This window comes from Bombus impatiens, unplaced genomic scaffold (assembly GCF_000188095.3).
Source record: "Bombus impatiens unplaced genomic scaffold, BIMP_2.2 scf_0396, whole genome shotgun sequence".
Lineage (NCBI taxonomy): Eukaryota > Metazoa > Arthropoda > Insecta > Hymenoptera > Apidae > Bombus > Bombus impatiens.
In genome coordinates this window covers 1,140,793-1,154,780 of record NT_176815.1, presented here as the reverse complement: position 1 = coordinate 1,154,780, position 13,988 = coordinate 1,140,793, and the positions used below count along the sequence as shown (strand labels likewise).

At 31.4% G+C, this 13,988-nt stretch overlaps 3 protein-coding genes across 3 annotated transcripts in view; 2 read left to right on the top strand and 1 right to left on the bottom strand.

Moving 5' to 3' along the window:
* Nucleotides 1–673: 673 nt before the first annotated feature.
* On the bottom strand, nucleotides 674–2,639 carry LOC100741549 (bystin). The gene is made up of 3 exons (XM_003490111.4): nucleotides 2,234–2,639; nucleotides 1,048–1,979; nucleotides 674–980 (listed from the first exon to the last, which is right to left on the bottom strand). The coding sequence occupies exons 1-3, from the start codon at nucleotides 2,363–2,365 to the stop codon at nucleotides 752–754; spliced, it is 1,293 nt and encodes a 430-aa protein (XP_003490159.1). The 5' UTR covers nucleotides 2,366–2,639; the 3' UTR covers nucleotides 674–751.
* A 566-nt stretch (nucleotides 2,640–3,205) lies between these two features.
* Nucleotides 3,206–6,999, top strand: LOC100741429 (DNA replication licensing factor Mcm7). The gene is made up of 10 exons (XM_003490110.4): nucleotides 3,206–3,542; nucleotides 3,635–3,843; nucleotides 4,335–4,498; nucleotides 4,583–4,763; nucleotides 4,831–4,968; nucleotides 5,060–5,245; nucleotides 5,328–5,541; nucleotides 5,614–6,091; nucleotides 6,210–6,361; nucleotides 6,443–6,999. The coding sequence occupies exons 1-10, from the start codon at nucleotides 3,503–3,505 to the stop codon at nucleotides 6,856–6,858; spliced, it is 2,178 nt and encodes a 725-aa protein (XP_003490158.1). The 5' UTR covers nucleotides 3,206–3,502; the 3' UTR covers nucleotides 6,859–6,999.
* Nucleotides 7,000–7,293: 294 nt separating this feature from the next.
* LOC100741307 (division abnormally delayed protein) overlaps nucleotides 7,294–13,988 on the top strand; it is a 246,574-nt gene continuing 239,879 nt past the window's right edge. Inside the window, exon 1 of the mRNA XM_003490109.4 lies at nucleotides 7,294–8,196. Within this exon, the coding sequence (XP_003490157.1) occupies nucleotides 7,965–8,196 (232 nt within the window). The 5' untranslated portion in view covers nucleotides 7,294–7,964. The remainder of the gene's footprint in view (nucleotides 8,197–13,988) is intronic.

Here is a 13,988-nt window from a genome sequence, read left to right as displayed (position 1 = left end):
TTTATATCTTGTATTTTTTTTACAACTTTTTAGTAGCTTTTCTTATACTTATAGAACATCTTTATACAAAATTTAGCAAAATAACGGAATATTTCATTTATATCAAAATCTTCAATAACTTATTATAAATATTCATCTGTAAGAAAAATTATTTACTTTTTTAAATTATTTACAAATGTTTGAATTTATATATCTATGTATGTAACATTTATTTACAAGGAATATTGTAAGTTATATAAACTTTTTGTTATCAAAAATGGTTATAATTACCCAATTCAATATAATTATTGAGTACTCTATGTTTATCAAAAGTAATCGTGATTAGTTGCTAAAATTTTGTATTTCTGTAATTCTAATCGAACATAGCTTAATATAGCATAATATAATAATATAGCAAACTAGCTGACATTTTTATTATATTTATATAATTGTTATGTTCAATTGTTTTGATATACAACAATTCCATTATTGTCATTAAATTTGCAACATACCATATATTGTCTAGAAATTTTTCTGATTCTTAAAATTGGATTGCACTAAAACTTATTTATTTATTGCCTGAAGTAACTTAGAAAGGATTAATAATTTACATGTTATTGCACTCTGTTTTCAGCAGCGTACAGATTCATGGATCAAATGTCAAGTATAGTAACAGTAGTTAGAAGTTAGATTGAAACATATGATAAAAAAGATGAATTTCATTTTATAACTATTAATGTTTTAATTTACAAAATTAATAAAGTACAAATATCTAGCAAACCATAGGTTCTAATTTGGGTTCTGTGATTTCTATGTCTCTGCATTTAGCATGTTGCAATTCTCTTCTTATTTCAGGTGTAATTGTATGATGAGATTGTTTCCTTAATAATCCTAATAAAGCTTCTTTTTGTTCAGAACTAATATCACCCTTATAACGTTGTACAAAAGTTAATAATGCCTGATGCCATAAAACTGGAAGCTCTCTAGGATCTCTTTCGAATCTAAAAATAAATGTTATTACTGAAATTGAAACATTACTAAAATTATATCTTAATTTTAAATTTTTACCTAAGAAAATGAAATACCACCGCATCAATAACCCTATATGGAAGAGCATATTTTTTATCTAAAAATATTCTAAGAAAAATGCTATTAGCTCCAGTGTAATCCATTTCTGCAATTTTTAATATTGCTGCTGAAGAATGTAAAGTTGGTATTGAATTTTTAGCAAGCACAGATCCAATAATAACAGCTTCTCTTAATGTACAGGTTCCAGATTCTAAAAGTGGAAGTAAAATTCCTTTCATGAAACCAGCAGGTTTATACAGTGCTTTCCGTAATGCTTGATATAAATGAAAATTTAATCTTTTATATTCTGCTAAGTCATCTCTAATTCGTGGTAATAATATTAAATTATAAAATCTTTGCGCCATTTTTTCTTTGAGATTAGAGGCAAATAGTCGAGTAGCTTGATACATTGCTGCAGCTGACCATTTTGTTGGATCAGTAATATATAATATTTGTTCCCAATTTTTTAAATTAGGAACAATTTTGAATGCTTTAGGTAATTTTCCACTGCGATATTTTGTTAATACATCTCTAACACCTTCATACATTGCTTTCACTCTTGGGTCTAATTCTTGCATTTGAATTGAGCCTGCATCTGAAAATTGAGTTTCAACTTCTGTTTTCTTTTCTGTTAACTTTTCTAATATTATATCAGCTAATGTCTTCATAGGGGCAGCATCCTTAGGCATGAACATTTGTATAGCTCTTTCATCTTCTTCATTTATTTCAAAATGTTCATAATGCAGTACAGTATCCTGTTCATCTTCACTTGATACTTCCTCTGAATCACTAAATTCAGCATTAGTGTCAAGTTTTATTAATGGTTTCTTTATAGATTTTGCACTTTGTCCAATTCCATTTTCTTCTTCAATTTCCATTTGTTGTCGTCTGGCTTGAGATAGGATTCGTTTTGTAAGAGCAGGGTCCACAAACTATACAGTTGCAATCAAAGTTATATATTAAAAATTAATTTATACTAAATATCTAAAATGATTTATTATAGTATAAGCGATGTAAATGTAAATTAATTTTAAAAATATTATATTTTATTCCATGACAAATTATACTAAAAGACGAAACTTTATCAATCAGAATTGCTACTGTGTTTTAAGAATAACACACTCAATAATAAAATATTAATCAAAATCATTTTTGTATTAAAAAAATGAAGATATATAAATCTAACCTTATCATCATCTTCGTGGCGAATTCTGACCTTTCGCCTGTTGTTCGATTTTACAGCTTTTTCTTCTTCTATTTGATCACCTAAGGCTGTTTTAGGTTGTTTAGAAACCTTTATTTTTTTTGCTTTGCCCATCTTATTATTTTACAATACTTGATACAATCAAGAAAAACATGTGACGCAAATCATGAACATAGAAATATAAAGAATAGGAACCAAGCAATAACTGAAGTCATTTCCGAGGAGCGGGAAATGTGATATTTTAGAGCCACATCGGTGATTGGTTATGATCGCGCAAACGCAATCTTATTTTGATCGAATAAGAATGAATCAGTAAAACTGGATAATTGGTTTATTTTTTCTTTTTGATATACGTTATTGAATCAGTGACCAATGATCAATGCGACCCCAAGTATCCCGTGACCATAATCTAAAACGTTATTTTATTGTATGCGAATAATAAATAAATTTTTATTTTTAATAAAATTACATCGTTACTAAAGATAAAGAGATTTAACTTCACTTGTGATATTAATATACATACTATATTTGTAACTCCGGTTTATATCCTATTTTTATATGATTTATATATCTATTTTATTATTTATCTATTTTAACAGATTGTTTTATGTAGTGCTCGTGGTGCAGAGATTTGCCAAGGGGAGATTTAAATTTTTCATGTTGGACTTATCTATAATATCCATATTGTAAATTTGATCCAAGCTGTAAAATCTAAATTATACCTAATAGAACATTTTAAATATTTTAAATGTTATTAATTAAATTCTTTATATAATCAGAGAGATTTCCTCTCAGATATAATATATTAATGCAATTTAAATATTTAGTAAGCTTTACGCAAAATTTTGAAAGAAAACTTTATGAACAGCAATATAATCAGAAATATAAAGCTTTGTTAAACTTTCAGATAATTATAAAGATAATCATAAAGATATATTATGAAGATAAAATTTTAAGAGATTAAATGTTAAAAACTTTTTAAGTAAAAGAATGATTTGCAGTTATATTCCGTATTTAATTATGAAGTTGTAGATTTGTATGTTTTAGAATTGTAAAAAATTACCGGTGTTACAGTCGAATATCGAAAATTGTGGATATTGCAGTCAAGTAAATATTCGGTTCGGTTTAGGCGGGAAGATTACTCCAAGAATAGTGTGTGTTTTTATACTGCATTAACAGAACCTAAGTTGTTCAAGTAAAGATAATATTTACATTAAATTTTAAAATAATTGTAAAAATAAATTTAGAACAATGCCACCAAAAATATCAATGGATTATGCAAAAGTTAGGGGTGAGTATTTATATTATAAACTAACCACTACAAAAGAATATATCATAATTTAGACACATCTAACAAGTTGTTTAATTTCTCTGTTATTTTAGAACAATTAAAGATCTTTTTGACGAGCTTTGTAGCAATAGATAATGAAACTGGCAAGAAAGCGCTTAAATATAAGACACAACTCAGTAATATTGCTCACCGTGAACAAGTAGATTTGCTAATAGAATTAGATGATATACATGACTTCGATGATGAATTAGCGATATCTATTGCAAATAATACTAGAAGATATGTCAATTTACTTTTGGAGGTAAGTTTATATTTATAATATGGATACAATATATAGGGATCTTAATATGTTCATAATGCAAGACAGAAACATATTTCTCTCTTATACCCAAATATATGATACATATGTTGTTCATTCATCAACAAACATGATTGGAAATTTAGGAATTTAAGATAAAGAAGAATATATTGGTGAATTTGCAGAAAGAATATTACGTTCCTTATATTGTTATTGAATCAATTATGTTTCATTTTATTCTGCTAAATTATAATGTTCAATTGAGTTATTTCTTACATGTGTATAATGCTTATAATTCAGTCATTCATTCATAAATTATTTTATAAAGAGTGGACCTGTCTCAGGTTTATCATATCGTCTGTTATTATATTTGATTAAGGAATATCATAAATCACATATGGACATTGTGAACATGTTAATATATTTGTTTTTTAATATGGCATTGAGAAGTTATTTATTACATTGATTGAAAAGATGTATTTACATTTACGTAGCTTATTCAAGAGATGTTACCTGAGTTAAAAGAAAGACCTGTACCACCAAAAGATGCTTTGGATGTATATATTGAACATAGATTATTAATGGAAAGTCGTAACAGACATGACGGAGAGCAACGAGATCCGAGAAATAAATATGCCCCAGAACTTATGAGACGCTTGTATATCATTTTAATATTCATTTTTGTCTCTCTATATAAATATATAATATTATATAATACAAACAAATTTTATGAACATTTCAGTGAAGTGTATTTCAAGGATTTTGAGACAGCAAAAGCATATTCTGTGAGAGATATAAAAGCTGACAAAATAGGAAAACTAGTTACAGTGAGAGGTATAGTAACAAGATGCAGTGATGTAATGCCCCTTCTTGTTGTTGCTACATATACATGCGATCAATGTGGTGCTGAGACATTCCAACCAGTAAGAAATGAATGATTCTTTTATGTTACAGGATGGAACAAAAATTTAATAAAATTGAAACTTTTAGGTTCAATCTCTCAAATATATGCCATTACGACAATGTCCCAGTGATGATTGTCGTATAAATAAAGCTGGTGGTGTGTTAGATATGCAAACAAGAGGATCAAAATTTGTGAAATTTCAGGAAATAAAAATACAAGAACATGTAAGTTTTGTATATGTGTAAGTTTTTCATATTCATAAATATTTGGTAATAATTTTTATAATTGTAGTAATCATATTTTAATAATTCTAAGAGCGATCAAGTTCCAGTGGGGCATATTCCAAGAACATTAACAATATACTGCAGAGGTGAAACAACAAGAAAATGTTTACCTGGGGATCATGTACTTATCACGGGTATTTTTTTACCTATTATAAAATCTGGTTTTAGCGTTCGAGTGGGTGCAGCTCTTTTAAATGAAACTTATTTAGATGCACATGTATGTAATCGATTGTTTTAATAATTTTATAATATCGTAATATATCTAACATACTTAAATATATATATTTTTTATGGTTTAGAGAATTGTCTGTCTCACTAATTCACAAACTGCTGATGATAGTAACGCAGTATTAACAAACGATGAATTATCCTTAATAGTGGAGGAAGATTTTTATGGTAAATTAGCTCGTTCTATCGCTCCAGAAATTTATGGACTTGAAGATGTTAAAAAAGCGCTGTTATTACTGCTAGTTGGTGGTACAGATAAACAAAGAGAGGATATTAAAATTAGAGGTTGTTTAACATTTAAGATTATTGCTTATATACATATTTTTTTTTTCGCTTTATTATATCTATCATTTGTAGGTAATATTAATATTTGTTTAATGGGTGATCCTGGAGTTGCCAAGTCTCAGTTACTTTCGTTTATAACGAGATTAGCTCCTCGATCTCAGTACACAACTGGTAGAGGATCTTCTGGAGTAGGTCTAACTGCTTCAGTTATGAAAGATAATTTAACTGGCCAAATGATGCTCGAAGGAGGAGCTTTGGTATTAGCTGACGAAGGTGTTTGTTGCATCGACGAATTTGATAAGATGGCAGATGCTGATCGAACTGCTATTCATGAGGTGATGGAACAACAAACTATATCGATTGCCAAAGCAGGAATTACAACTCGCTTGAACGCAAGAGTTTCGATATTAGCTGCGGCAAATCCTGCTTATGGTAGATATAACCCAAAAAGAACAATTGAGCAGAATATTCAATTACCTGCTGCTTTATTATCACGATTTGATTTGTTATGGTTAATTCAGGATCGTGCAGATCGCGGTAATGACTTGAAGTTAGTATTTGTACAAATATATTTTTTTATTTACATATACAGAATTTTCACGGATTTACTATTCAACTAGTAGAAAAGCGTGAGAATATAAAATAATTTAATCAATATATTTTTTCAGAATGGCTCAACACATAACTTACGTTCATCAGCATTGTATACAACCACCTATGGAATCGCAAGCTTTGGATATGAATTTAATTAGAAGATATATTACTGTATGTAAAACGAAACAGCCTGTTGTTCCAGAAGAATTGACTGATTATATAGTTGGTGAGAATTTTATTAAATTTCTCTAATCTGATACTTATCACAGTATGCATAATTGTATTTTTGAACAATTGCTATTTCCAGAGTCCTACGTGGAAATGAGGAAAGCAGCTCGTAACAGCCAGGACAAAACTTTTACATCTGCACGTAATTTATTAGCGCTTTTACGTCTATCGACTGCACTGGCGCGTCTAAGATTATCAGATGCCGTTGAAAAGGCGGATGTTATTGAGGCGAATAGATTAATAGAGATGTCTAAATATTCTATTAACTATTCTGAAACGTTATCAACAAATGTCCAAGAAAACCCAATGAGCCGAATTTTCTACCTTATTAAAGAACTAGCAAGCAATACGAAAACTGTTAAAGTATCAGATATATTGGAACGATGTACTACTAAAGGATTTAAACCCGACCAAATTAACGATTGTATCGAAGAATACGAGGCATTGAATGTGTGGCAAGTAAATCAGACAAGAACACAAATTACATTTATTTAAATTTTCGTTTCGTGTGAATTTAATATGCCGCTAAACATTATTTTTATACTTTTATATTTTGAAAAGTACTCTTATATATTTTCACTCATCATTATAAGAAAACTTTGTATGTTAGTGGCATAAATTTTATTTATATATTCATGAATTCTTTTAATTATACATCACCTAAAACATATGTATCAATATAATAGTCTATTTTGCATGATGTGTATATATTTCGTAAAAATAAGGCGAGCAAAGACAATAGTCGGTGGCGGCCCGTAACGTCTTCGGAAGGTATCAGGAGTGCCATTTGGGTAGGTAAGTAAGCAAGTAGGTGGACAAGTAGTTCGGTGTGGATTGAAAGTTAGGTGGGAGAGAGCATAGAGGGTAGCGAGCAGCGAACGAATCGGAGGGAATGTAGTGTGGTGGGTAGTGGGAGAGTGCCGGTCGGTCGAATTGTGAATACGCGGTGCCGCTCTCGGTTCTCGGCACACTCGGCACTTCAGTTCAGTCGCATCGAGCTACTCGTGGAAAGCGTGTCGCGTAGTGCATGCATGCATGCTTGCGTGCGGTTAAACGTGCGTACATGTGTGTGCTTATTATTGTGGTGTACCCGGAGTGGTCGCGTGTGTATGTGTGCGGGCCGTAACACGTTGTTGCGCGATCTCGACAGTGGATGTCGTGATTACTATAGCCATCGTCTCGTCTGTCCGTCCATCGCGCGATCACACCAAATGCACGTCTCGCGCGTCTCGAGATCTCGCAGTAACACCCGTGATTGTTGCCGTGCCGTTTGATAGCGCGCGGCCGATTCGAAGAACCAAGAGGAAAGGGGAAGCCACCGCGTCTCGTTCCGCGGTTGATGACTCTTCGAACGATCACATCGTACCAAATACGCGACGACGACGACGACGACGACCACGAACGAGGAGAAGGAGAAATTGAATTGTCTCGTTGCTCGTGCTTCGTCTCCTTTCCTCTCTTCTTTTCACGCTCTTAAGCACGATTTACGGAACTTACCACCAGCCCCTGTACGCCACTGTGTTTCCGCTCAGTTTCTCTTTCTTTCGCTTTCTTCCCTCTTTTTCACCGATTTGTTCTGCCGATTTGGCCATTTTGTCAAAATGAAAATAATTCAGAGGCATCGTCGTGCGATTCTGGCACCTGTGTCGATCGTGATATTATTATGCGGTTGCACCGATCTCGTGTCATCTCGATCACGGTATTTCGGTGAAATGTCAAAAAACGATACCGACTTCGCGTCTACCGATTGTGAGCGTGTAAGGCCCTTCTTCGAGAGCAAGAATATCACACTCGTGATTATGAAGGAACCTGCAACGGAGAATAGTGCGAAAAGTAAGTGATCGGTTTCAATGTTGTTTAATCAGTTCCTATAATAACTAGTCTTTCATGATAATTTCCATGCGTTAAAATTTCTCTTTACGATTTGGTAATTTTATCGCGCCAAAATCTTATCGAAGCTGAAATATTGAATCCAATCGAGTCGAATCGAGCTGAGTCGAGTCGTACGAAACATGGACTATATTCATTTTAAATTAGCTAACCTTGTTGCACCGATGAATCACATTAGTTCCTATTGACTAGAAATTTCGGAAATGGGCGAAACATGGAGTGGCAGGTGTTTCGCCATTCGTTGAAGGAAATGAACTGAAAGACTTGATTATAGTCGGTTGACTCTAATTACGAAGTTTTATTTAATAGTTCTCGAGAAGTCATTATATTAAACGGCACTTAACGTTGTTACATCAAATACCACTCGAGTACTTCTTGTAAAAACCTGTTTCAATTGTCGTGAGAGCAATAAATCTTATATCATAAATATTTTTTATCCTAAGTTTTTTACCGACATATGCCTGATAAATAACGTCCGTTCATAAAGAAGATTTTGGCGCGACTATTTACAGCTTTCTTAAAAGTCACGTTGATATTTAGGTTATTTAAGAAACTTCTGTTTTCTTTGTTTAAATAGAAAAAAGTTCCATATTATATTTTTTAATATTATAAAATTTACTATAAATGCCAGTTTATTTTTAAATTTAATGAAATATTCGGTTATTGATGACCGATTTAATAAACGCATAACATTTTTCAAAATATAGCGGTTAAAAGTTTCATTAAATGGCATTTTTTCTGTCAGATTATTTCATAACTGTTGTATATTTTTTTTAGAAGTGTCGACTTTTTGATAATTTATGAATTATTTTAAAGATGTTAACGTAAAATATATATTTTCTTTGCTGTGTTAAATTTTTTATTCATCATACTGTTTTATAATGAACGGTACAAACTAAAATTTATCAACTAGAAGTCTAGAGAATAAAATGGATAATGTGATAATTTCAAGTTATACTCTTTTTATTTTATCTAACTCTTCGTTGTGTGAAAAGTAGCTGAGAGAGAGGGAAAAAAGAATTCTTTTTTGATTCATCAGTATTCATCATTTCTGTTATATTGGTATTTGGAACCAATTTGAAAATGTATAGATATAGTTAGTATACAGTATGAATAACCATCTTAAGTGCATAATAAGTGAGAAGATGACCACTGAATATCGGAATTTATTGATATAATGGATAATAGTATATAAGATAATAATAGATAAGTTTGAATACTTTATGATTTCTATGAAGTACTTACATATGTACTTATACTAAATATCTTGTAATACCTATATACATATATATTCAAATATATTTTTAACCTGATGAATATAATCATAACATTTGGGTTATTACGCCAGTTTTTCAAAAGATTTTGTACGACACACATAAGATATTCATGAAAGATTTCTATAAGTGTCCGAATCCTTTCGTGAGCTACCGTATCTTAATTATAAAAGTATATTCAATTCCGACAAACTTGGAAAATTTAGGTGCTAGTAACCTCCGGCCATAATCGACGCAAATCCCGCAATCGCACGTACCATATTCAAGGTAAACCAAACCGATACCGCAGTATGCGGTGAGTGGTTAAGGATCTCGTTTATTCATCTAGATTCTCCCGAATAATCTTGAGCAGACCGGAAGTGGACTGTTAATTGTTAACACGAGGTAAATTGGTGTTGGCTGAGGTACGGACTATATTTGGGGAAAATTGTGTATCGGTGTTACGAGTAGATCGCGAAGTCGTGTACGATATTACCTAGGGGAAGGATCGCGTGCCGATTTCCGATACGTTGTGTTACGTTGTTCGATCAGAGGGCTGAATGAACGAATTACTCTCTCTGGACTATCGTATCCTAACCCACTTTACACGACTGTAGCCACTCGTCGAATCGAGGCCGAAGGGTCGCTGATGTAGCTTCCGGTTTTATGCACTTCCCTGCATCAAGTGCCGTACATCACACCTACCGGAGAAAATGGAGAGAGATAATCGTCCACGCGTAGAGTAGCCGATTCGAGTGCTATGACGCTAATGTTCTTAATTTAAATCGATAAATCGCTTACGAAATCACTTCGCCGCTTTTTCGGTGGTTAATTTAATTACAACGATGCATATGTCGCACGTGGAGATTAAGATATTTGGAAACGGTGTAGTGTTCTTACATCTGGCCTCCTTTATGTACTTATTGGACTGCTATAGCCCATGAAAGTATTATTTAAATGCTCTGATGTGTAAACCTTGTTATACGAGACATTTTGAAATTCCATAAACATTGTAATAAGACACGACTTCGTCACGATCATGCTTATATTGATAAACTAATGAAATTAAAACTGATCTGTGCTTAAAACTAACCTAAACCAGAGTGAAATAAACCTGAACTTGAACTAACCTAAATTGAAAATGCACAATATAAATTACAAAATATTTAATACAAGTGTATATATATATTTCGTAGAGATTATAAAAGTTTTTAATTATCAAGTCTTGGTATTCACTGATATTATCTTTAACACTTATTATACATTATATTGAAGATAGTTATTTATGGTGTAACTAATTTTTCAAATATATATGTTTACAGTAAATATCTTGTAACCTCTATACATTTTTTGGTTACTTTTAAAACACATGGTCCACGTTTAAATTTAACAGTCAGTGTAAAATCATCAGTTATAATAGTTATATATGAAACATAACAGAATTATTAAACCGTTATTAAAAAACTATTATATAAATTGTAAAAAGTATAAATAGGACTATACTTGAATTTCTTTTTTATATTTTCCCATTCTCTAAACAAGCACAGGCAGTAAAAAAGGAAATTAATGGAAAGGGTTATAATGACATGCTTTGCAGTGAATATAAAAGTAGTTAATATTCAGAAAATTATACACTTAACCACAGCCAACTTTATGATGAAAATAGAAACGATTAGGTATAGGAATTATTTATTTAACGGTTCAAATCTCTGATACTGATTTTTATTTGACTTTAACGATTTTGTTAAGGATGTACGCAATACGATGTACGCAAATAACATGAGATGAAACTTTGATAATTAGAGTTAATCGAAAGAGTTTCTGCCTTTAAAATTTATCATTATTTTTAAATAATCAAACGATTACATTTCAATATAATTAATTGTACATAAATATGAAATATTTTGAACTTTTCTATATATGTCTATAATTTTTCAACGATTTTTAGTCTGTTAATTGCGTTAATTCGTAGCTCGAAATTTCTGCTGTGATCAAATATGCCTAAATAAATTAATGTGATTCAATTTTATTTGGATCGGTTTTATATATCCAATAACTAGGATAAAATATGTTTTTGATAGAAATGAAGCGATGCATCAGTAAATAAGAGGTTCCCTAAATAAATAATTTAGTCTATCCAAGATATTGATCAGATAATAACTGACGAGTCAACTCATTTTCGCTTGTTCACAGATTAAAATTGTCCTACATTAACCCTTTCGACCCTGTTGGGGCGCATATGTACGTCCCAGTGAATTTTTGCAATCCTCTGTGGAACAATATGTGCCACATATGTGCCTTATATCATTCTTCATTACTTAATCTGACTGCTATATATTATTATATTTGATTGGTAATCATGAGAACAAGCAACGTAACAATGTGCTGGATAATTTTTATTTTGGTAGAATATGTGGTTGCAGAGCTGCAATGAATGAAATCTTATTTTTTTTTACACACGTAATTGAACAATTCTCTGAAATTTATTATCGCAGTCTTTCAATGTGTAGCATAATGTAACTGCTTTCATTAAAAAAGTTTTTAAACTGTTATCTTTTTATTTATATTATTGAACATAGAAGTGCCTATACTGGGCACACATATCCCATTAGATGTTTTCATTCTTATTCCCGAATATTGTCGACATTGTCATTTCTGTTTAGTCTTATTTTAATCGGGCATATCACTAGCGCGTTGATATAAGTTTCATAAAGAAAGAACGTAAAAAGTAAAAGTAAAAGAATCTCATCAGCATTGTCTTACACTGACATCCGATCCTGGATCGAGTTACGTTATTGTCCGTCGAGCATTGGTGCATTCATGACTCTTAAGGTACTGATCTGTACCCATTTGTAGCTACGAATAATTCAATTTCTTTCTAGCAGTCGATTTTCACAAGAAAGTATAGTAAAATCCAAGTAGAAAACAATCGGTCGAAAGGGTTAAATATCTTGATATTTTTTTATTTATTTTTAATCCTGAGTTATCAAGTCTCTTTTATGTCATATTTATTATAATTCATGTTATCCTATGTAGTATGAAAAATCCGTGAAACTTTTACTCTGATCGAATTAATGGCACAATCAGGATTCAGCTTCAACGAACGTTTCTTGATTAAAACCATTCGGATTAAAACTAACGCATTTTTCGCCATTTTTGATTGATAACTTTTATTCTATTTTCCGATTTTTCTTTATTTTTGAATCGCAATCAGCGAAATTATTTTTATACAATTTAAAAATCAGAATTGTTTAAGTCAAGAATTAAATACATCATATTAATATTAATATTATTACTACATATCTACGCACGCAGCATATTGAAGCAACGTGACTACCGCATACATATTTTTTTCAACAAATTAAAGCAAAACATTAAATGCCGATGAATAATAGCGTCACGTTCATTAATTTTGTAGGTTGATCTGTTAATTATTTTGAATTATATCAAATGTACCTATCGATCCGAACTTACAATTTATATCATAATTAATACGAACTATTTTAATGCACATATATCAATTACATGATAAACTATGTGTTACCATTATTATATATTATTATATATTAAATCCTGTTGCGTGTCTTCGACTAATTTATGGTCAATTGCATCCTTTCATGCGGGTCGCAAGGTTATTAATTATTGTTAATTATGTTTATATTACAATATTGATTGATGAAAAAGATCAAATATATTATACTCGACAAATAAAAGTTTCGTTAGAGGTAAATACTGCAAATGTCAGGCATTTCAATTCTCAAAAATATCAGTCGTTTTTCTCACAGTTAATTACGTTATAGCTTCATTATGTATGAAGACATATTTTTATAAAGTCAAAAAATATATTAAACTTTCGACTCGCACGAAACAAATACAAAACGTCGTTTTATGAAACATAGTAACACATTGATTTACATTACATGTTGTGATTTTCAGTCCGCCAATTAGAGAATTTGAAAACCGAGTACTTAAAAATATATACATACATAGTTGGAATGTTATTTTGCGTTTGACACGTAAGTAAGTAGATGTATCGTAAAAAGAAAAACTGGGAAAAAGCGTATGGCATTTGCCGTGAGAACGAAGCCGTTTCATAGCCTCGCGATGAGCCGCACCACACCCCGACAACGACAACGACAACGACAACGACAACGACAACGACAACGCATCGTAAACCATTCGAGAGACATTCTCACTGTCGGTCCCTTTTATTCCCTTTTTTCCTTCTTTTCTATCTCTATTCGTGGCGCCTCCGCCATTTCGAACGATTCAAGATGGAACTCGTCGCACAGGTACAAGGATTCTTGACCTCACGACATTAACAGGATACAGGATTGATGTATACTGTACATATACCAGCGTGTCCTGTAACCAGTGGTAAAACCTGGGACAGGATTAGCCACTTCTTATTTGATGTAAATGTAGTAAATAAAAAGGATAAATAAAGTAACAAATAAATATTTTTCAGAATAAAGTTGATTG